The sequence below is a fragment of the Oratosquilla oratoria genome, chromosome 11 (genome assembly GCF_046742065.1).
Source record: "Oratosquilla oratoria isolate Oo_2021 chromosome 11, ASM4674206v1, whole genome shotgun sequence".
Classification (NCBI taxonomy): Eukaryota; Metazoa; Arthropoda; class Malacostraca; order Stomatopoda; family Squillidae; genus Oratosquilla; species Oratosquilla oratoria.
The window spans coordinates 28,296,243-28,320,498 of record NC_134787.1 but is presented as its reverse complement, the minus strand read 5'-3'; the positions used below and the strand labels follow the sequence as shown (position 1 = coordinate 28,320,498).

Genomic DNA, 24,256 nt, shown 5'->3' with positions numbered 1-24,256 from the left:
AGGGAGGGTGGAGGGTGGAGGGGAGTGGAATATATAGGAAATGGAATGGGTGGGAGTGGTTTCTATGCCTTTTTCTTTTTGGCTACCCCCCATGTAGGGGGAAAAAGCCTTTGGTATATGTATGTATAATGTAAATAATAAATAAAATAAATGCATAGGTAGTTGAATGATAAACGGGTAAATGGTGATTAATGATAAATTGATATAACTAATAATGAGAATCGAGTAAATAATGATGAACAGACAAATAATAACAAATAATATAAATGATCATTACAGCATCTTGCTTGGGTGTTTATCTAAATGATTCTTAAAGCTTCGAACTGAACTACATTGCACTGCCTCAGCAGGAAGTTTATTCCATTCGTTAAGTACACGATTAGTAAAGTTGTTTCTACCCACTTCCAAATTAAATCTATTTCCGGACAGTTTTGAGACCATTGTTTCTTGTCTGATTCTCATTCGGTGCGAAAATTGTCACTTTCGATGTCCATTCCCTTTAGAATCTTAGACCTGTATCTAGTTGCCTCTGAGTCTATGCTTTTTTAGGGAAAACGGATTCATATGTTTTAGTCGATTTTCATATGATTAATTTTTGATATTTGGAATCTGTTTTGTGGCTTGCCGTTGTACTTTTTCCAGTCTGTCAATGTCTTTAATGAGATTCAGTGACCATACAGAAACAGCATATTCCAAATGTGGACGAACTAACGATTTAAGTCAAAAGATCACGCAATCAGTCCTAGAATCTTCTTTGCTTTCTCAGAGGCTGAAATACACTGCTTGGATGATTTGAGATAATTTCTGATAATTACGCAGAGATCTTTTTCACTATTCACTTTTAACGAATTTCCAAATAACTTGTAATCGTACTTACTGTTATTTTTACCGATGTGCAGTACCTTGCATTTACTAGTGTTAAATTTCATTAGCCACTTTTCAGACCATTGCTGTAATTTATCTAAATCTTTGAGTATCTAATTGGTTTAAGTGATCATTTGCCATTCCGCACAGTTTTGTATCAGCAAATTTGGAAACTGTAGCTTCTAGTCTGTGGTCTATATCATTTATATATACTATGAATAGAAGTGGCCCAAGTAACGGAACCCTGAGGAACTCCACTTGTAACATTTTTCCATCTAGAAGTTTTTCCATTTAAAACAACCGTTTTCGATCATTCAATCAATTACTAGATCCACTTAATAGGCTGCCACTTATTCCGTGTGGAGCTAATTTAGTAAGTAGTCTTTCATGGGGGATGGTATCAAAAGCTTTTGAAGTAGATATATTAAATCTGTATTGTTTCTTTTGTCATAATTTGAGAACTGTCGTAGAATTCGAGTAAGTTAGTCACGCAAGAACGTTTGTCAGAAACCATGCTGGCTATCATTTATCAAACGGTTACTCTCTAAATGATGTTCGATAGCATCTGATAGTTTCCATCATTTTTTCTACAATTGAAGTCAAACTTATAGGCCTATAGTTATTTGGTTTCTTTTTGTCACCTTTTTTGAATATGGGAGTAACATTAGCTAGCCTCCATTCTCTTGGGACATTTCTGGATATGATGGATTTTTTTTTTTTTTTTAATAATTGCTAATGGAACAACAATCTCATTTTTCAATTCCTTTAAGATTCTTGGATACCAACCATCAGGCCCTGGTGTTTTATTGACTTTGAGTTTTTTTACACCTTTTAGTTTTTTCTTGTTGTATTTACCATAGTAAGTACCCTAGACTTTTCACAGGTTTCAGTTTGGAGTTCACTTTGAGGTGTTTCATTTACGAATAACGAGCTAAAATAATTGTTTACAATATTACACATTCCTTCATTTGAATATTCAAGTTGACCGTCAGCAGACAATAGTGGACCAATGTGATTCCTAACAACCTTTTTATCTCTAATGTAACTATAGAATTCTTTGGGATTCTTTGGATTTATCAGCGATATTCATTTCGTATTGTTTTCGTTTTTTGTCTTAAATCTCTGCATTAATACATAACTTTGGTAGTCATTAGATGAACCTGAGCACTTGTATTTCTTAAAACCCTGTCTCATTTTAGCAATACTTTTTTCAGTTTCTTTGTCCAGCCATTTTGGGCGAGCCTGATTTAGGGGACGTCCTTAAAAGGAATGTATGAACCATTTTAGTAAGCATATTTTGAAATTTCCCACATCTGATCTATAGGTCTTTCACTTAATTTTGCCTCCCAATCTGTAAGCTGAAGCTCCTGACGTAGTCCTATGAACTGAGCTTGACTGAAATTGGGTATTTTAGAAATGCAAGTATCTATTTTAAAATTTAGTAGTAGTTTGAATCTGTTGTAATTGCTATTTGCAACAGTTTGACTTCTACATCAGTTATCATGCTTTCGCAGCTAGTGATCAATAGATCGAGTAAGTTTCCATGTATTGTGGGCTCTTTTACATGCTCAACTAAATAATTGTCACCAAGAAAATCAATTGAGCGACTACCTATATGTCCATGTTCAAGGGTCATCCAATCAATGTAAGTAAAATTGAAATTGCCCAGTTGCAAAAATTACAGTTCTTGAAATAAGTTTGTCATCTGCTAATGATAATGTCTTTGGCCTATATATTACACCTACATTAATTTTTTGTCCATTTGTTTGGGTTAACTCAACCCACAAACTATCATATGCATCCTGTTTCACTTTCTCTAAGACACAAGCATGGACATTGTTTTTAACATATAACAGAACACCCCCACCTTTCTTGTGGTTTCTATCCTGATGAAAGTTTAAATCCCACAATATTAAATTCAGCTTTGAACTCTTTACCATTTAACCATGGTTGTTATCATCATATTGAGATTTTTGCTTTTGCATTTCTTGAAATTTGTTCCTAATACTACAAGCATTAAAGTACATGGTTTTAAGAAACTTGTGATTATTTCTTTTTGACATTGAGTTTCAATATCATGCCTTACATTATAATTTTGTTTTTTATTGACAAAAAGTGGGAGGTGAGCCAGTTGTTGTTTGCGGACGACACTGCGCTTGTGGCAGGATCGGAGGAGGGATTGAGGAAGTTGGTGGCAGAGTTTGGGAGAGTATGTGATAGAAGAAAGCTAAAGATAAATGTGGGTAAAAGTAAGGTGATGAGATGTACAAGGGGTGAAAGTGGCAGTAGACTGGAAGTGAGCATTAAGGGAGAGCGACTGGAGGAAGTGGATAGTTTTAGATACTTGGGTGCAAATGTGGCAGGGAAAGGTGGAGTGAAAGTGGAGGTAGAATGTAGATTGAGAGTAGCGAGTAAATGCCTTGGTGGATTAAAGAGTGTAATGAGGAATAGACATTTGGGAATGGATGCTAAGAGGAGACTGTATGAAGGAGTGATTGTGTCAACAGCACTGTATGGGGCAGAAACATGGAACATAAGAGAAGAAGAGAGGAGTTTAAATGTGTTTGAGATGAGGTGCCTGAGAAGTATGATGGGGTTACTAGGCTAGATAGTGAGAAATGAGGAGGTGAGGAGGAGAACAGGGGTGGAAAGGGAGCTGGGAGATAGGGTTGATGAAAGAATATTAGGATGGTTTGGACACATGGAAAGAATGAGTGAAGAAAGACTAATAAAAGAGGTATGGAAGGCAGATGTGGAGGGAGTGAACATGAGGGGGTGTCCTAGGATGAGGTGGATGGATGGGGTGAAGGGGGCTTTGGGGAAGAGGGGAATGTCTGTTGAGGAAGGATGGGAGAGGACAGAAGACGGGTGAATGGAGAATGGTTGTATATGGATGATGATGTGATAGCATGAGGTGGAATGGGCGGGTGGATGGGGGGTGAGGTAGTGTGAGAGCAAAATTTGACGCAGCCCGAAGGGATTTCTCCCCGTCCTCTCATTTTATGCAATGGGGAGACGGAGAGGGGAGGTCGCTGATTTAATGAAGTGGCCTTGCTGTGGATGTGCTGTCTTGTGACACTGCTTCTGACCCAGGGCAGTGGACAAGGTGCAGGGATGACCCGTCATTCAGGAGGTGCTAAGATAAGAGGGAGGGTGGAGGGGTGTGGAGTGTATTCAGGGATGGAATGGGTGGGAATGATTTTATGCCTTTTTCTTTTTGGCTACCCCCCTTGTAAGGGGGAAAAAGCCTTGGTATATGTATGTATTTATTGACACCTTGCTCTATATTGATATTTGGTCCTTCATTGACATTCGATGCCTCGTTAACATTTCTCCCATCAAAGTTAACATTTCCCCCATCATGGACATCTGGTTGCTACAGAAACACCCAGCTAACTAAACAAGCCTCTCAAGAAACCCTACCAAACTTGTTACTCCAACAACCCCACAGAAAACCATCCCACAGCTGACAACCATTCTGGTAGGCCTGCAATCAGGACACCATCTGGCATTAAAACTGTACCAACACACAGGCCTGGCTATAGCACTGCAGGAAGACCTGAATACGGTATGGAACTGGAGTATGAAATGGGAAGTGGACTTTAATACTAAGAAGTGTTGCATAATGGAGTTTGGAAAAAGCAAAAACGGAATATCTGGAAAACATACAATTGGAACCAAGGAGGTAAAGAAGGCAGGATCTGAAAAAGATTTGGGGGGCAATTATCACAAACTGCTTGTCCTATGATAAACAGATTAACAAAATTGTCTGGGAGGCTTACAACTTGCTAAGATCGATAAAAGTGACATTTGCATACTTGGACGAAGACATGATAAAAAAAATATTGGTTACATTGATAAGGCCTAGACTAGAGTATGCGTCGACATTGTGGTCCCCCAGTACCAAAAAGAATATAAAGAAAATGGAAAGAATCCAGAGAGCACCCACAAAAATGACACCTGCACTTGCAAACCTATCATATGAGGAGAGAGTGGCTAAACTGGAGTTACCAACGCTGGAGCAAAGAAGAGAGAGAGGTGACCTACTGACCATCCACAGAATCATGAAAGGCAGAGATACTCGATAGAGAGGACTTACTAAACTGGAACAAGAGAAACACAAGAGGACATGGAAAGAAAATATAAAAACATAGCTACAGAAGAGAACTGAAGAAAAACAGTTGTCCACATAGTTTTGGACACTTGGAACAAACTGGATAATGAAATAGTATGTGCAAAAGCCATTCATGAGTTTAAAAGTAAACTAGACACTGCGAGATACAAAGGCGGGACACCACGAGCATAGCTCCCCTTCCCGCAAAATACAACTTGGTAAATACAGAACCAAACTGCCTCAGATAAAACCACCACACAAAAGACAGAACACCTCGTACTACAATGTCTCAGACTAATAATCCTCAGATGACAGTATCTCTTTAAGTGACTTGTGATCCTGTCTGGGAGCTGTTGCCAGTTTCCTGGAGGTCGTGGGTCGTATGCAAGAGACTAGTGGAAATAGATTGATAGTGTTTACATTGGAGAACCATGCAAACAGGAGTAATAAAAGTTCATGTCAAGGCAATGTAGAAAATGTGAACTGAATAGATATGTATCAATAATTGTACAATATTGCTAAAGAGTGAGAAATGTATAGGGTTGAGTGATTAGAATTAAGGTGAATGTGGGGCTGTGCCAGAGTTATCACAATGGCTTTTCATTGTGTACATGGATGGGTTGGTATGGGATATAGATGTCAGGGTGATGGGCAGAGGCTTGGACATGTTCAAAGAGTGGAGGAAAGCAGTAGGTGACACTTGTTTGCTGATTACACTACTTGTGGCAGGGTAAAGGGAAGATCAAAGGCAGATAGTGAGAGTTTGGGAAAGTATATAATAGGATGAAGTTGAAAGTGAATGTGGGTAAAAGCAAGGTGATGAAATGTACAAAGGGTTTGGGTGGGAGAAAGTTGGAGGTAAGCCTTAAAGGGGAGACGCTAGAGAAAGTGGGTAGTGACAAGTATCAAGGGTCATATGTAGCAGGGAATGGAGGAGTAGGTGGTGGAGGTAAACTTCAGAGGGAAGTGAGTAAATATGTTGGGGGGGGGGAAGAAAAGGGTTGTAAAAAATGGATATCTGGAGGTGGATACAAAGAATATGAAAGGGGGATTGTGCCTATGGGGGCAGTGTAGGGTAGATGTAGGCATTTGATTGCCAAACTCTCTTGCAGTTGGGGGGGGGGGGATCATTTTGGTTTATATGTTGTGGATATGGTTCTGCAGTTTAGAGAGCAAGTTACTGCCTTGGACATGTATCTATGCCCATCACTGATAAGAATCTTGTTTGGAATGATGCAGATGGGAAGCTGTTGTTCTTGCAGCAGCTAGAAGCTGACAAAGATGAGTATTTGACGAATGAGGATGCAAGCACAAGTATAGCAGTCATCCAAACACCTCTGCAAGAAATGTTCATCTGCATTGTAGTTGGGGTAAGACCACTCATCTTCAAGTATTTGGGTTAGCTTCTTGTGCTTTGGCTTCTACCTGCCCAAGTAAGGGTTGCCAAATTTCAAGTTCAGTGTTATTCTGGATTATAATACTGTTTACAACACTTGAATTTCCACTACAAATGACAGGGGCCCCATGGCTGAATAACAAACTTGTATTTCCCTAATCGTAGTATACAGGAAAGGAGCAATGTTCATTGGGTCCCATCTTTCCAATTGATCATACTTAGCCTAAAAGTATGGCACTTCTAGCAAAAATGTCAGTAATACTAAAGCTGTTGCATTGAATGTGGGTGGAAGCATAGCTCCCTTCCCATGTAATACAATAGGTAAATACATGAAGAGAAGTTTTCCTCCTTTTGCTCGGTAATTATGCGCAATTGCTGACAAATTATTGTGGGTTTAGGACAGGTAGTGGTTGCACAGATCAGATTTTTTGGTAAGACAGATATGTGGGAAAGCTATAGGAAAAAGTAAGGATATATTTTGGGCTTTTATGGATCTGGAAAAGGCTTATGACTGTAGATGGGAAGGCACTGAGGGAGGTATTGCAGATATATGGGATAGGAGGAAAGCTTTTAAGAGCAGTCAAGAGTTTTTACAACAGCAGTAGAGCTTGTGTTAGGATTAGAAATGGAGAGAGTGAGTGGTTTGAGTTAAAGGTAGGACTTGGTCAGGGATATGTTATGTTGCCCTGGCTGTTCAATTTATATGTGGATGGGGTGGTGTGAGAGGTAAATGCAAGGGTGATGGGTCAGGGATTGGAAATGGTTAAAGAAAATGGAGAAGTGGGAGATAAGCCAGTCACAGATTTGATGAAACAGCCTTGCTGTGGAAGTGCTGTGTCTTGCGACACTGCTTCTGACCCAGGGCATTGGGTGAGATGCAGGGATGACCTGTCATCCAGGAGGTGCCAAGATAAGAGAGGGTAGAGGGGAGTAGAGTATGTTGAGGATAGAATGGGTGGGAGTGGTTTTTATGCCTTTGTTTATTTTGGCCACCTCCCTTGTAAGGGGGGAATAAAACCTTTGGTATATATGTATATGTAAAATCTTATAAAAGTTCTGACTAAAATAGCTCCTAGAATACCAATCTGCTGTCCTCACTCCAATTTGGCATCACTGCAATGCCATGGATAGCTTCATGTAAATTTGATTAATAATTTTTACTTTTGTTACATTTCATAACATAGAAAAGACAGGAGACACGGCTGAGTGATGGATCTTGTTTAAACTATCTAGGTTTCTGCAGAGCCCTACCCATCCTCGGATCCTGATTCTTATCAATTGATAATTACATGCATTTTAATTCTTGATGCCACAGTGCTTAGTTTTTTGAATGTTGACAAATTTCTTTCTAGCAAAAAGTCTCTCTTTATGTGGAGAATAAGGATGCAGAGTTCCAGCTTGATACTACATTTATTGTACCTGCTGTTGTCACTGAAGTGTATCTGAATTACATCATGGGAGAAGGCATCCAAATTTATCTTGTCTATGATGGCACCAATCCCAGTATTGGCATTTGGAAAGTAGCGACAGGTATGTGACTTGAAAATTAACCTTTGGTTTAGCACTGGGTCGTCTTCAATAATGTATTGTATATGGGTTGAAGCGTTACATCGTGCACATTTATCTGCAATGTGGTCATCTAGCCACCTCTGGTAACTTGGAAGGGCTGGATGGTGGCTGCTGTGCACACTGGCCAGGTGTACTGTCATCTGTGGCATGCAGCAGTGTCTCTTTCAATCTATTGATGGAGCAGTGGTATGATTTTGGGTATGCTTCTGGAGGCTGGTGTCTGGTTGATGTGGGGGAAGAGTACTTGTGCTTGATGTAGGTATTTGGGTGTTTTGATGTTTTTTTAGCATTTGTGGGTCTTCTGCTATGTAGTGTATTTACCTATATGCATTTAAATTTTGTTGTATACAGGAAAGGGGCTCTTGTACATCTCAATTTTGATACCCATAAATTCATGCAAAGTTCCAACTTAATCCATATCCTTGATTTCTAATAATTATGTTTAGATTTTAATTCGTGTTTTGTTCGAGCTTGGACTATATCACCAAAGCTATTACAATTGTTTATGCATCTATATGAAAAGCCTGTCTTGGGTACTTGGTGCATGTTATTGTGAGGTAAAAATCTGCCCAGTAGCCTGCAAGTGATACTTTAGGGTCTATATGGGGCACCCCTACGGACCAGAGCCACTTGTCACTTTGTACGTAGTAGAGGAACTATCTACTCTTAGAGAAATGGTCTACTTTGTTGTACAACTGTCCCTCTGGTAAGCTGCCCTCCCCACCCATAATAGTTTCCTGTACCACTCTCAGAATATGTTACCATTTTTGCCAAACCCTGTGGTAGGGGAGAAAGAATACTGCTGTGAAGTGTTCCTACTTGGGTCGTAAAAGGCGACAAAAATGTGACTGAGGATAGAACTAGACATCCTACTCTGTAGCCATAAGGGGTAACTTTCCTAAAAAAAGGTAAAAGCATAAGAGGGTCTGGGAGGAGTTTGCCAACCAGAACCCAGAGTTTTTGGTTTTTTAATGTGGGTGAAATATAGATCAGAGTAAAAGGGAAGATATAGGCCATATGTTTGTGAGAAAGATTAAGGTGTTGGCATTGAGTGAAACAAAGTTGAGATGGAGGGGTGAGCAGAGCCCTTGCATGCTGAAGTGCTGCTCCGGGGGCAAATCCCCCAACCCCACCCTCCACCCCCATCGCAGTATACAGGAAAGGAGCAGCACTTCTGGGGCCCTGTCTCCTACTCTACAATTTATGACTGGATTTAAGGATAGTTTGAACATGATCTACATCCTTGTTTTCCAATCATATCCCCTAAGCTATTCCAAGTATATACAGGTAGTTGTCGACTTACGACTGATCGACTTTACGACCACGAGATAGTGCAATAATATTTAACATTTAATAGAGTAATAGAATTGCAATGTTATGCCTGGCAGCGCAGAACAATTACTCCGCACGCCGTGAGACGCTGGTACGATAGTTTTGGCAGGCTGCCGACAGCGTCGGCATCCCAGCCAGCTAAATATTCTTTCAATTTTTTATTTGAAGTAAAATCTTTGCTAATTTTGCATTGCATTTTGAATTTTTGTATTTCTATGTTTTGCAATTAATGAAATGTAACAGTATTTTCTTATGCCTAGGCTAGTTTGTTGATAACAGTATGTTCGATACAGTATGTTATATGTAAACGGAAAGAATGTTTTGAAATAAAAAATTTCCTAATTTTGCCTTGCATTTTGTATTTTTGTTTTGCAATTAATAAAATGTAACAAACTTTTTTATGCCTAGTGTGTTGTCGATAACAATATGTTCGGTACAGCATTTTGTATTTTTATGTTTTGCGATTAAAATGTAACGGTAAACTTTGTTTATGCCTAGTCTGTTGTCGATAACAATATTTTTGGTACAGTACGTAAACGTAAAGAATGTGTTTTGAAATAAAAAAAAATGTCCGAATGTTGCCTTGCAATGATTTTATTGTAACCAACAAAAAAGTATTTGTAGGTCAAAGATAACAGGACTTTATTCAGTATGCGTAGGCCTAGGCTACGTTTCCTAACAAAAATTATAAAAAAGTTAATGAATGTTAAACAACGTAGCTCAAAGATAAGATTTTATTCAGTATGCATACGTTTCTTAAAGAAAGTCTGATGGTAAAATAATAAAAAGGTTAGAAAATACTCGTACAGTATTAGATATCATAGGTTAAAGATGATAGGATTTTATTGTATGCTTATGCCTAGGCTACGTTTCCCAAAGAAAATAAGATAAAATTATAAAAAGGTTAAGAAATACTATACAACATAGTTCAAAGATGCTAAGATTATTTCAGTATGCTAAATATAATATACAATACAGTAACAAAAATATTTAAAGGGTAATATATACTGTGTATATATATATATATAAAGACCGACTTGCGTCCAGATCGACTTACGACCTGTCTGTCGGAACCGAACTCGGTCGTAAGTCGACGACTACCTGTATGTATCTGTATGGAATTTTTTTTTTTTTTACATCCTTTAGACATGTAGACTTTCTTAATGACCTTGTGACCTATTAACCCCTTGAGTACCGGATGTGTGTTTTGTGACACCTGCGTGTCACAGCTGAGTGCACCCGCCAGGAACTGAGCGTGCTCCCCGTGACATGCACGTGTCAGTTATAAGCTGTGTGTATTGAGGATTCCCAAGGCCTCGGTTTCTGGGTTATTTCTACCCATGTGGTGGCAAGTGTCTGTTTACAAACATAAGGCTCCAGCCATTCATGGGACGGTTTGAAATGTTTGTTTACGTAAGGTTGACGGGTCGGTAACAAAGGGGCTAAAGCCTTCTGATCCCTAATCAAGAGACACCTTCCATCAATGAGTACTGTAATCATATCGCCTTTCTCTTCAGTCTTTCAGTGCTTTTAATCTCTCCTTGTATGATTTATCTGCCTGGCTGGGAATAAGCTGCTTCCCTCTTATGTGCTGGTGACAGTTTCATACTAAAACAAGGTCATACATTTCTCCCAACATCTGTAGAAGTGCCTTGGGACCATTGGTACTCATTGTGGTTTAGTCTGTAAAACTCTAGGAAAAAAAAAAATAATAAGACTTCCATCAACAGTGGATAGACAGCCAGTGAGAGATGATCTTGCTGTGTGTTTGGAGAATCTAGACAATGTTCTGACTGCAAGGGAAGAGGATTTGAGCACTTTGGAGAGCTATATTGAAGAGAAGAAAGAGATGAAAACCAGTGGAAATCAGGTAATTTTCATATAAGAATAGGACATCTTGGGTAAAATGTAAATATTTGGATACTTGAAACAATGGATTTACCTGGTAGAGTGGAGCAAAATGAACCTTTTAACCCTGTCCTACTCTGTAGCAGTTTGCCCTTCCAATAAGAGTGCTAATAAAAATTGTACATAAATGTGGGCAACTAGAAAAAATAGTACCGTATTTTCCGGCTTAAAATGCGCATCGGGTTATAATGCACACCCATGCACTTTATCGCAGTACACAGATAGCGCGCACCGACGTATAACGCGCATACCTGATCGCATTTGTCTATAACGCAGTTTTACCTTGGTATTTATATCATGTGAACGAGGTTACATGGAGAAGTATTTTTCATTGGCTGGAGCCACCGCTGGGAAATCTGTTGATTTGTCACTAAATTAAGTGTCTGTTTAGGCATCGATCGGGACACAACTAAGAAAAAGTCGGAACTACATGTACCAGTATATGACTCATGTTGTGCGTTGGTCCCTTATTACTTTGTAGCTTAAATAGTTTGTAGGAAATATGATCTAAAAAAAGTTTATTGAAAGTAAAATATACAGAAAAATTTCGGGATTTTTACAGAAAATGTTCATTTCATATCTTGAGGAAATAATTCGTCTTTACTATTTTTTATTTAATACTGAAACAAACTACAGACAGATTCATTTTAGCTTTGAACCTGCAATGACAGTGGTGAAATAGGACAGTCTCTCATCGAGGTGACGTTTAGTTAATATAACTCCCGAAAGAGGGTGTTGTAGTCAGGTGTTTGACACGAGTTTATGAATGGCTGCAACGGAATTTGTACCATACCTAAAGTGAAACAACAAAGCCAACATAAAAATTCAAACTAGGATGCTGTGAACATGGGCAAATATCATGAATATTGATCATGTTTCATGGTGTTTAGGCCTATTTAAACATGAAAAATAAGATTCGATAGATACCTATACCAAATATTTATATACAGTAGCCCATGCTGGCATATTCTTTCATGTCACCATGGCTGTTCTTCTTCTCACGGAACGTCACGGAGAAGTGTGCCTCCCGACTTTGTGACGGCCAACATCGTCATGTTGTTGTGAAAAAAATTACACACACAGCCGCAGAATTTTTATCGTAGGCCGTAGATAATGCGCACCACCGGATAACGCGCTGCCCCCAGTTTTAGGCCCTTCCAACAGAAAAAAGTCGCGCACTATACGCCAGAAAATACAGTAGTCATATTTTGAGTTGGATAGAGTTAAAAGGATATTAGATGAATGGATGAATATTGAATACATGGAGTAATTTAGCCTGGAGGGATGTTTTTGTCTGATCTATAAATTATGGTGGATGATGGGGAGGGGGGGTGCTACCATAGTAATGAGGTGGGCCCTACAGAGTGCAGTCACTAATTGAACAGGGCCCTAGAAATTGACACCTTTAGTAACAAGAAATTGACATGTTAAGTAGGGATAAACCAGCTCCTGATGTTGGGTTCTCCTGTGGAACCTTACTTGTCTTGGACTTGGGAGTTTAGTGACAATGATTCTTCATGAGGTGATAAGATGGCAAGAGTGATAAACAAGTTTTAATGGGTGCAGGATGGGCATGGTCTGTGCTTGCCTACTTTGTCTACATTTGCCTTCCCATTGAAGCACCTTGTGGATGAAGTTATCCTGGTTTCCTGACATACTGCTCATGTCAAAAGCAGTGCAATGAGTGCTATCATAGGAAACCCTGAAAACTGGAGATAGTTTACTCTTGCTACTTAACCCCTTCCATACGGTGCCGCACACGTAGGCGTCATGGACTTGGATCTCGGTGGCAGCAGCCAATGCCAGCCGTACGACGTGTCGTAATAATACTCGCATCATAAAATATAGTCACCGCTTATATCGATCGTTCTCTCTTCACCCGTGAATTTTGATAACCATAGAAAATGCGATTACAAAAGAATTAGAAAGAATGTCATTATGGAGGGGCGACTACAATAAATATAATCAAGACGCCGATATGGCAGCCTCGCGAATACACTCGCTCCCCATGACGCCTACGTGTGCGGCACCGTATGGAAGGGGTTAATCATATAGTGACAGCCCCCCCCCAACCCCTTACCTTTGCATCATTCATTGGAAAATTGAGGATAAACAGAAACCTCCCATTGGACTATGTCATGTATATTTATATATAAAGTATAATTACCTTTTATCAGCTATCCTGAAGAGACCAATGGCAGGTACCTGCATGTAGTGGTCCTGCAAGATGAACAGTGAGTTCAATTTTCAAAACCTAGACTCCCTTGACTCCATTAGGAGGTGGAGTCCAGAGGGGGGCGCTGACACTTGATCTTAGGACTGGCCCAAGATCTCCATATCAACTTCAACTTTATTTCTACTTTTCACACATGGGGAGCTGGCAACCAGTGACTGCTTCCCCATCCCCTACCTCTATCAACCAATGACACTGAAACAGCCCCATGTTAATACAACAGTCCAGAGTTTCTTTCCAGTGAGATCTGTGAATGGACTGTTGCCAGCCATTGTGGGGCTGTGGGTTTCCCATTGTGAAGCTAGAGGCAAAAGTTTACATAGTTTTGAATTTTTAGGATGATGGGCATTTTCGTTATAGGTATGGGAAGAACCTCTGTATATTCAGAGCTTGGAGGTGAAGAATACAGCTAATTTGAAAAATGTAACTATGGCTAGGACAGAAATGGACACTTACCTCTCCAAGTTGGCAGATAATGTTCAGCTTATAATGGTAAGTAGACTAAACCAAATGTGTGCATATGTAAGGAGTGTGAGAGCAGCAGGAACTAGTACTCCTAGGTCTCTTAATCCAACACTTTCCAAACACCACTTTTGAAAAAGTTTGGGCCCAGGATATAAACCCACTTTGGGAACTGTTGCTTTTATGTCCTCCTAGGCCAATTTTCAAAGTGGGTTTATGTCCTGGGCCCAAACATTTGCACAGTTGGCAGTTGGTGATTGATGGATTGAGAGACCTCCTAGGTGTATAAGGGTCTTAATGTAGCAGTTTGCAATCCTCTTCATTCTTCACCTCTTTCATGGTCATTGCATCTGCAAACAAGTTGGCATAACTGTGTTCCAGTCATATAATTTATATACAATAAGTGTGTCACAGATGTCATAACTGTTACCCCACTATCACTCCAGTCCAAATTTTCACTTTTGCTGTTATTATGCATTCACTTAAGCCTTTTTACACATTTCTGGGTATTGGATGCTTTAATGTAACTGATTGGTAACCAGGGTAAAAAGAAAAGGGCTGCCAAGTAACTAAAGTCTTAAAGACTTTCATATCTTTAAATCTTGAACACTCATCACTATTTGGGATATTTTATAGACATTTATACGAAGTCTACATTCACTAAATTTACCCTGGATGGAGTTAGTGTGGTTATTTAAATCTGTTTCATGCTGGATTGCATTCTTTAATAAATGTGAAAATTAAACACTGAAGGGATTATACTTATTGAAATAATAGAAAAATATTGCAAGGTAACATGTATTTTTTTTTTTTCTGCAGACTGAAGTAGATGATTTGCAGCAACAGGCAAAGATATTACTGCTAGATAATGTAAACCAAAACTTTGAAACTCCTCTTGGTATGAGTACAGTGGTTGTCAGTAGGGCAAAGGTGAACATGATGCATATTAACCATGTAAGTTACAAACATTATACCCAGCACACAACTTTTGATGGTTTTATTGGTATCTTGTGGAAGGAGTGAACATGAGGGGGCGATCAAGGATAAAATAGATGGGGTAAAAAGGGGCATTGGGAAAGAGGGGAATGTTTGTTGAAGGATGGGAGAGGACAGAAGGGCTGAATAGAGAATGGTTGTGTATGGATGATGCTGTGATGCATAAGGGGGAATGGGTGGGGGATGAGGGTGAGGGAGTATGTTAGAAATAAATTGATGTAGCCTGAAGGGATTTCTCCCTGTATTCTTTGTACATGAAAGGATGGGGAGAGGGAGGGTTGCAGATTTAATGAAGCGGCCTTGCTATGAATGTGCTGAGTCTTGCAACACTGCTTCTGACCCAGGGCAGTGGGCGAGATGCAGGAATGACCATCCATGAGAAACAAAGATAAGAGGGAGGGAGGGGGGGTGGATGGGAATGGAGTATGTTGGGAATGGGTGGGAGTAGTTTTTATGCCTGTATTTTGGCTACCCCCCTTGTAAGGGGAGGCAAAAGCTTTTGGTATATGTATATTTTGAAAATGTATGAACAATAACCAAGTAAGTCTATCTTATGTTGTGCATAATGGTTTTCTTTTGACTGTTAGATGAATGGCATCCCACTGGCATATGTGGAGGAAGTGGTGCTCCTTGAAGATGTGAAACAGAGAGTGGACACTCCAATAAACTTTTATAAACTTGAAGCTAGTTCTCTTGTATCTGAAGTTGGACGGGATGTCAAGCTTGGTGGCATTGCACTTCAAGGTAAAAATACATAGACATTGTTCAAGATGCAATATATCCTGATTGAAATACAGTTAACAATTCAAGTATCACCAATAGGAAAACTGCCCCAAAGTGCCTTACAATAGTCCCGAGGCCCTCACATAAATCTTTTGTAAAGAAACTTGACTGGTATTGGTGTAGGGTAATTGTCACAGGGGGGTGACTTCATTGTGCACTCCTCCTATCCTGGAATTTATTATCTTGGGCTACTCTGCACTGTTTTCCTAAGAAGTTGGATGGGTGTCATGTGGAGTGACAAATCTGTCATAGTGAATTGGTTAGTGAGGTGTGTACCAAAGGGAGAGGAAAGTGCCAGAGGATGGGAAGTACTTGTATAGTGCCACATTACAAAGGAAAAGTATGAATATTGTTTTAGAGGGATCTGTGTGAAAGTAGTTGGAAAGGCATGGGAAAGGGTTAATTGCAAGGATCAGGAGAGGAATGGGGAATAATTTATTTGAAAATGTGTTGGTTTAGGAAAAGTAGAGGATGCATGGATCGGATTTTAGTAAGGTTATGTAAAGTTTTGGGCAAAAGCTAAGGTTTTTTGGGCTTTCATGGATCTGGGGAAGGTTTATTATAGGGTTGACATGAAGGTATGATGGGAGTTTTTTAGGCATTTATAGATTTAGAGAAGGTTTGACAGCATAGACAGGAAAGCATTGTAGGATGTAGATATATGGAATAGTGGGAAAGCTGTTAACCTCTTCGTTATGAGTAAAATTCTGGTAGGCAGCATCAGCAGCTTGATGTATGATAATAATTCGTTGATGCATCACAGTACTCGCATTATAAAGTTAAAGCTGTATTACTTGTTCTCTTGCTCTGAATATCAGGAAATCAAGCCAGTTCACAGAATATGGGGTCACTCGGCTAAAACTATAAAATAAGTAGAATAAAGATGCCAGTGCCAACATCCTCATAAACCCACTTGCGCCTCATGATGCATATGTAGGTGTCATTGTATGGAAGGGGTTAAGGGTAGTCAAATGCTCTTTACAGTAGAGCTTGTTAGTTTGGGAGTGATGAAAATGACTTGTTTGAAGTGAAGGTGGGGCTCTGCAAAGAATGTTACCATAGCTCTTGCATTTGTATGTATTTACCTAGTTGTATTTTACGGGACGGGAGCTATGCTCGTTGTGGCCTGTTTTCGTATCTCTCCACATCCAGTTTATTCTTGAACTCGTGTATAGTTCTGGCATTCACTGTTTCTCTGTTTCACTGTGGTATGAAAGTTAATGGAAGGGTGATAGTCAAAGAATTGGAAATGGTAAGAGTATTGTGGAGGCAATAAAAGTGGAAATGGCCAGGTAAGTTAGTGTGACCAAATGTGATTGAGCATGATGGTGAATGCCTCCCTTTGCTTTTCTCCAAAGTTGTGCTCTTTTGTGAAGATAAATTGGAAATATTCATTCATTATTTCTGCCTGAGTTGAGGCCTCTTTAAAGACCTCACCATCTACTATTAACTTGATGATTTCTTCCCTGTCTCAATTTACCATTTCTGAACCTGTAATATGGTTTTGGTTCATCTTTGCATTTTTCTACTACACCTTTCAAAATTGCTTTCTTCCTGTGCAAATTCTGGATTTTGGAGTTGATGCTTTCTGACTTTTATGGCAGTGTTGCTCAATGATCTCATTAATGTTACTATGTCGTTTGTTGTTGGCCTATCCTCTTTCCTCAATGGTAATGAAGATTTTTTTTTCTTGTCAGTTTCATTTTATTTCTGCTGAGCCAGATGAGTTTTCTTTTTTTGTTCAAGTTTTTGCTCCAGATCAAGTTTTTCAATGTACAGGTAAACGTCGACTTACGATGGCATTAGGTTTCGATAGAGCCATCGTAAGACGATCTCATCGTAAGTCGATCCCCACTCTGTTCCGTGGTCACTGTACCTAGCCTACCTGTATATTAACCACCAGAGATACTGAATATAGCCTATTAAACATGTACAGTAGTTTATTTAATTATTTTTATCCATTTTACCATATTCAAACACTATAATATGTATTTTCAGTACGGAACTTAAATCTCGCGGGCAGCAGCCAATGCCAGCCGTACGACGTGACGTAATAATACTCGCATCATAAAATATAGTCACCGCTTATATCGATCGTTCTCTCTTTCACCCGCGAATTTTGAAAACCACAGAGAATGAATCATTTGAGAGAATGTAAAAACACAGGGGCGACTACAATAAATATAATCAAGACGCCGATATCTCGAATCCACTTGCTCCTCATGACGCTTACGTGTGCGGCACCGTATGGAAGGGGTTAAATTATCATATCGTCGTCGTCATCGTAAAGTCGAACAATCGTAAGTCGCGGCCATCGTAAGTCGACGTTTACCTGTACTTGCTTTTTGGGTTGGAAACCTTCAAAATCTGCCATTAATAGTGTAAACATTACAAGAGTGGAAACAGTGGAATGAATGATTAGTGGAGAGGAATTGTTCACAAAGGGTGGCACCATGTGTGCTCCAAGTTTAGATATGTTTTGCAGCTCTCATAAATGTATCAAATGATGTTGATAAAGAAAATAATTTAAGATGTGTGGAATTTCTAAGGGTTTGCATAGCCTATTTGTCTATATACTAAAGGGTTCTTCCTCCACAACCACCAGGCAACAGCCTCCAGAAGCATATCCATAATGTTGCTCACTGCTTTTAACAGATTGAAAGACAGCACACTACTGCATTCCAGACCCTCTTATATCCATCCTTCTTAATCTTCTTTCCCCTGAGGATTGGCCTATAACCCATATTTTACCTTGAACTAGGGGGTGGTCTTAAGCATGGTAGTCTTGAACACTGGGATATATGGTAATGTATTTTACATTTTCTTTTACAGATTTTGTACATGATGATGTGGATCTCTTCCTACACGGTCTTCATTACTTCAGTAACGTATCAGCTGGTGATATAATGGGCCTTAATAGCAGCCAATTGATAATAAATGACATCCAAACGGATCTAGTTGTCACTTCTCACTCAGATCCAGTCTTCATGGATAATAAGATATTGAATAACCTGACTGTTGTTGAAAATACAACACTGGACAACTTTAATAATGTATGTAAATTGGTTGTTTGTATGCATTATTATATTCTTTGATAGTTTAGGGACTATTGGGGCACTCGTGTGGATCAGAGCAAAAGGTCATTTTCTGTGTTTCAGGAAATATCTACTGAGAAATGATCCTACTCTTTTGTACTATGACTGTCCTTCCTTTAGGCTGTCCCCACCTGCCCTTTTTATACTGTCCTGTACCACTTCCTCTATATATTTTCATTTTCACCTTTCCTCTGTGGTAGGGGGAAGAGAGAATACCACCACCCAAGTTTTTCCATTTTGGTCATGAAAGGCAGCTAAAATGGGCTGGTTCCAATGAAAAATCAAAGCATGAGAGGGTCTGGAGGGAGTTTTCCAACCAGAACCCTAAGTTGGGTCTTTTAATGTTCATGGGTGTGGTACAGATGAGAGTAAAAGGGAAGAGATAAGCAATATGTTTGAGGAGGAAGATGGATGTGTTAGCATTAAGTGAACCTAAGTTGAAAGGTAAGTGTGATTTTGAGTTTGGAAGTGTAGTGGGGAGGTTAAGGTATTAATGGTCTATACAATCTACATTCTACCTCCACCTCAACTCCTCCCTTTCCCACCACATTCGCACCCAAGTATCTAAAACTATTCACTTCCTCCAGTCTCTCCCTTAATACTCGCTTTCAGTCTGCTGTCACTTTTTCCCTCTTGTACATCTCATCGCCTTACTTTTACCCACATTTATCTTCAACTTCCTTCTTCCGCACACCTTCCCAAACTCGCTAAATTCCTCAATCCCTCCTCTAATCCTGCTAAAAGTGCAGTGTCATCTGCAAACAACAGCTGGCTTATCTCCCACTTTTCTCCATTTTCTTTAACCATCTCCAATCTCTGACCCACTACCCTTGCATTGACCTCTCACCACCTCATCCATGTATAAATTGAACAGCCAGGCGACATAATACATCCCTGACAAAGTCCCATCTTTACTTCAAACCACTCTCCATTTCTAATCCTGACACATGGTCTACAACTCTCATAAAAACTCTTGACAGCTCCTAAAATCTTAACTCCTATCCCATATATCTGCAATACCTCCTACAGTGCCTTCCTATCTACCCTATCATAAGCCTTATCCAAATCCATAAAAACCCAAAAACGTACCTTTTCCTATAGCATTCTTACCACAAAAATCTGATCCATGCAACCCCTACCTGTCCTAAACCCACACTGTTCCTCACCAATTACTCCCTCTGTTCCTCTCCTAATCCTCTCAATCATGACCCTCCCACAAGCCTTCCCAACTACACTTAAGCTGATCCCTCTGAAACTACTACTCACACTTGTCCCCTTTTCCCTTGTAAAGCAGCACTATACAGGCACTCCTCCAGTCCTCTGGTACTTTACTATCTCATAAACAAACATTAATAAACTCGCCAGCCAGTCCACCGTCATTGTACCTCCTTTTTTGACATTCTGCATGACATCCATCCAACCCAGGTGCCTTACATGCCCTCATCATCGTAACTGCCTTCATCTTAACTTGTTTCTCCATTTTCTCCACTCATCAGTCATTTTCTTAGCGTTTCCCACTGCAACTACCTTTCCCTCCCTATCCTCCTTCACATTTAGCAACTCCTCAAAATACTCTGCCCATCTTCCTCTTACTGCCTTCTCTTCCATTATCATCTCTCCATCTGCACCTTTTACCTTTTCTTTTCTACTTGATTTGCCTCCTTCCTCTCTTTCTTTCCAAAACAACTTTTTATTACTTTCAAAATTTTCACACCATTTCACATCTGCTCTCCTCTTTGCCTCTTTTATCTTATGCTTTGCTTCTCTTTTCTTTGTATTTCTCATAAAATTCCCTTATACTATTTTGTAACCAATCTGAAAACTTACTTCTTCTCTTCTACAACCTTCTTTGCTTCCTCATCCCACCACTCACAACCCTTCCTGTTTCCTCCCATCCCTCTTGTTCCCCACACCATCTTTGCACACCTTGCGACTCCCTCCTTGAACTTTCCCCATTCCTCCTCCACTCCTAGTTGTACTCTATCTTTCACTCCCTCCCACTCCTTTCTCAGCTTCTTGTACTCCTTTTCTATATCATTTAAATAGTTCACTCTAAGCACCTCCCTACCTTATGTCCTTTTCCTCTTTCTCCATCTCCTCCACTCACTTACCTTCCAGAAAATTATGATATCTCCCCCACTCTCTCTCTCCCTAGAACATGTACAACCTTAACTCTTCCAACTATATTCCTATTTATTACTACTTAGTCCATTAGTGCTACCACCCTTCTATCCACCATCCTCTCCCATGGGTACTTGTCCTCGACTTTCTTCCTAAACACTGTATTTACTATCATCAACTCTAGACACATGTCCACCATCAACTCGACACTACTATTCTTTCCTGGAACTCCAGACTTCCTAACCACTGCATCTATTGGTTCATTTCCTACCCTAGCATTAAGGTCTCTCAATACCACTACATTGATGTTTCTTCCTAATTCTTGTATGCACTCGTTTAAATCTGTTCAGAAGGCCTCCCTTCTACACTCTTCTCACTACAAGGCCCATATACACTTATAAAAACCCACATCTCCCTTCCCAGTTTCACCTTCATCCACATTAACCTTGAAGAAACCTCCTTCCACTCCACTACAAATTTACCTATCTCTTTGCTTACTAGTATAGCCACCCCTTCTTTCCCTTGCCCTCTCTTCACTTCTGAGAACCTCCCAACTACACTCCCAAACTCGCACTAGCCCCTCCCTTTCAACTTGGTTTCACCCAAAGCCAACGCATCCATCTTTCTTCTTGCAAACATACTGCCTATTTCTTCCCTTTTACTCTTGTCTGTACCACATCTGTGCACATATAAAGACCCAAACCTTAGGGTACTGGTTGGAAAACTCCTAGACCATCTTATGCCTTTATTTATTTTATTTTTTTTATTTATTTATTTATTATTATTATTATTATTATTATTATTATTTTTTTTTTTTTTTGAGTGATTTGTGCCTTTTTCTTTTTGGCTACCCCCCTTGTAAGGGGGAAAAAGCCTTGGTATATGTATGTATGTATTATTATTTTTGTTTTTTAGGAATGTCCTCTGTGAGGTTACAGGGAAAAGGATGCCTAGTCCTAATCCCCATCCTGTTTTTGTCACCACTTAAGATTCAAGTGGGAAGACTTGGTGGAAGTATTTTCCTCCCCACCACAGGATGGGGAGGAATGGTTTGAGGTAAAGGTGGGACTTCGTCAGAGGTGTGTTATGTCGCCTGGCTGTTCAATCTTTACATGGATGGGGTGGTGAGAGAGGTGAATGCAAGTGTAGTGGGTCAGGGGTTGGAGATGATTAAAGAAAATGGAGAAAAGTGGGAGGTGAGCCAGCTGTTGTTTGCTGACGACACTGCGCTTATAGCAGGATCAGAGGAGGGATTGAGGAAGTTAGTGACAGAGTTTGAGGAGGTGTGTGAAAGAAGGAAGCTGAAGATAAATGTGGGCAAAAGTAAGGTGATGAGATGTACAAGGGGAGAGAGGGACAGTAGGCTGGAAGTGAGCATTAACCTGTAAAGTCCAATAAGCCACCGGAGTGGCTTTACCGGGGAAGACCGATAAGCCACTGGAGTGACACGATGTTCACGGACATACCACAAATGCGCTGTAATTGATATCCCTGTGAAAATTGGTAGTGTTGTAGACCTAACCCCCCCCCCCCCCCCCCCCCTGGCTCTGTAGCCTACTGCTCAGGCAAGCACAGTCAATGTGAGCCTCGCTTTCGAAGGGTACATTATGCACCCTATCGCGCTCCCATAAAAGTGTTAAAAGTGCTGTCTAATCATATCCGCACACACGCACACGTACACACACACACTATCTCTCATGTTTTCATGATGAATGTGAAATGTAAATAAAACATGTTTTTTTTTTTCCTTTTTTTTTTTATACTAAATTATTGGGGGTGGTGGGGTGGGGGTGTGTGGAGGTACAGCTTCTCCTGCCTGCCCCCCATTGACCAAGTATGTCTGGGAGTGGTGGGGTGGAATCCCTACACATAGCTTGTTGAAAGTTTATACTTGCAACGGTATTCCCAAGCTATAAAAAAGAATAAAACATTAGAATCATAAAAAAAAAAAAAAAAAAGTTATATATACAGCATAATGTATTGCTTATTTTCAACTAGGTAAAGTAAATACTTGCAGAGAAATGGAACTCCAGTTCCATGTCTGGGAGAAGGCGAGTTTCCCTCTTCTCACCTTGGAGGCAACGTCCACTCTCTCCATTTTTGTTGCCATGACTAATATAAATTAGCAGCAAAAGGTTGTAATTGCAGATAAACAAGGTGTCATTGGTCAGGCTTTATCGAAATTAGTAATTGGCTAAGCTCAATTGTTTCCGCTCCAGTGTTTTCATTATCCATAATTTTTTACTACCAAAGACTGCACTCATCCTTATGGATATTATATCACTGGCTTCGTTATTAGTTGTAGTGACATAACAAACAAAAAAAAATCATGAAAAACAACAATATATCGAGTTTTGAACGCCGAATAAATTGACTACAAAGAAAATTTCAACTTGCCTTCTCTTTCAGTCAATAACTCACAACTTTGTGAGTCAACATTCAAAGGTAAATGCATTTATATTAGAAGAATTTTATGAGGATTCTCACAATATTATCAGATTTTCAATTGAATAATTAGCACCCTGATTATAAGCGGAAACGTACAAGTTTTCCTGGAAACACATTAGCTCCGACTCGCGCATCACTCGCACGTTACAAGTCACGTCACGTCCATAAAAACCATCCAGGCACACTATGCAACATTCATTCATGCTCTTTCGCTACAATAATAATAATAATAAGTTTAGGAAAGACCGATAAGCATAGTTTTAGTATTGTGCGTAAGTGATGGGTACGTGCGTATATCCAATATTATGGTGTTTCCTACTGTCCTGCATTATTGTATAAGATTGAAGTATTTATAAGCCATACAAAGTGTTTCCATAGTGTTTCCACTGTCATAATCATAATACAGTGCCAATAACTTATAATACTAAATGAACTCTCATACCCGACGCCAAAAACACATCCCCCATGCCCCGTCCTCCCTCTCCTCCCTCTCCTCCCTCTCCTCCCTCTCCTCCCTCTCCTCCCTCTCCTCCCCTCCACCGCGATTGTTGGTGACCGCCACATTTACAAATTCGAAGGATTATTGTGGCCAAACCAAGGTGAGTTGGACCTTACTATTTTATGGGGACCTGCGGGTGGGTAGTATAAGGCATTTAAGCAAGTTTAGGCAAAATCGGTAAGATTGACCAGGATGGCCAGATATTCGGTCTTAAAAGGGGTCTTTTGAGACCTAATTGCGAACAGGACGAGTTAAGGGTGAGAAACCAGAGGAAGTGGATAGTTTCAGATACTTGGGTGCGAATGTGACTGGAAGGGGAGGAGTGGGGGTGAAGGTAGAATGTAGGTTGCAAGAAGCGAGTACATGCCTTGGTGGATTAAAAAGTGTAATGAGAAATAGACATCTGGGAATGGATGCTAAAAGGAGGTTATATGAA

At 39.9% G+C, this 24,256-nt stretch overlaps 1 protein-coding gene across 1 annotated transcript in view; it reads left to right on the top strand.

Moving 5' to 3' along the window:
• Window positions 1–24,256, top strand: part of fs(1)M3 (female sterile (1) M3) — a 233,366-nt gene that overhangs the window by 39,595 nt on the left and 169,515 nt on the right. Inside the window, exons 9-15 of the mRNA XM_076192535.1 lie at window positions 6,218–6,348; window positions 7,727–7,904; window positions 11,006–11,145; window positions 13,777–13,908; window positions 14,698–14,832; window positions 15,462–15,618; window positions 18,490–18,710. Of these exons, the coding sequence (XP_076048650.1) occupies window positions 6,218–6,348; window positions 7,727–7,904; window positions 11,006–11,145; window positions 13,777–13,908; window positions 14,698–14,832; window positions 15,462–15,618; window positions 18,490–18,710 (1,094 nt within the window). The remainder of the gene's footprint in view (window positions 1–6,217; window positions 6,349–7,726; window positions 7,905–11,005; window positions 11,146–13,776; window positions 13,909–14,697; window positions 14,833–15,461; window positions 15,619–18,489; window positions 18,711–24,256) is intronic.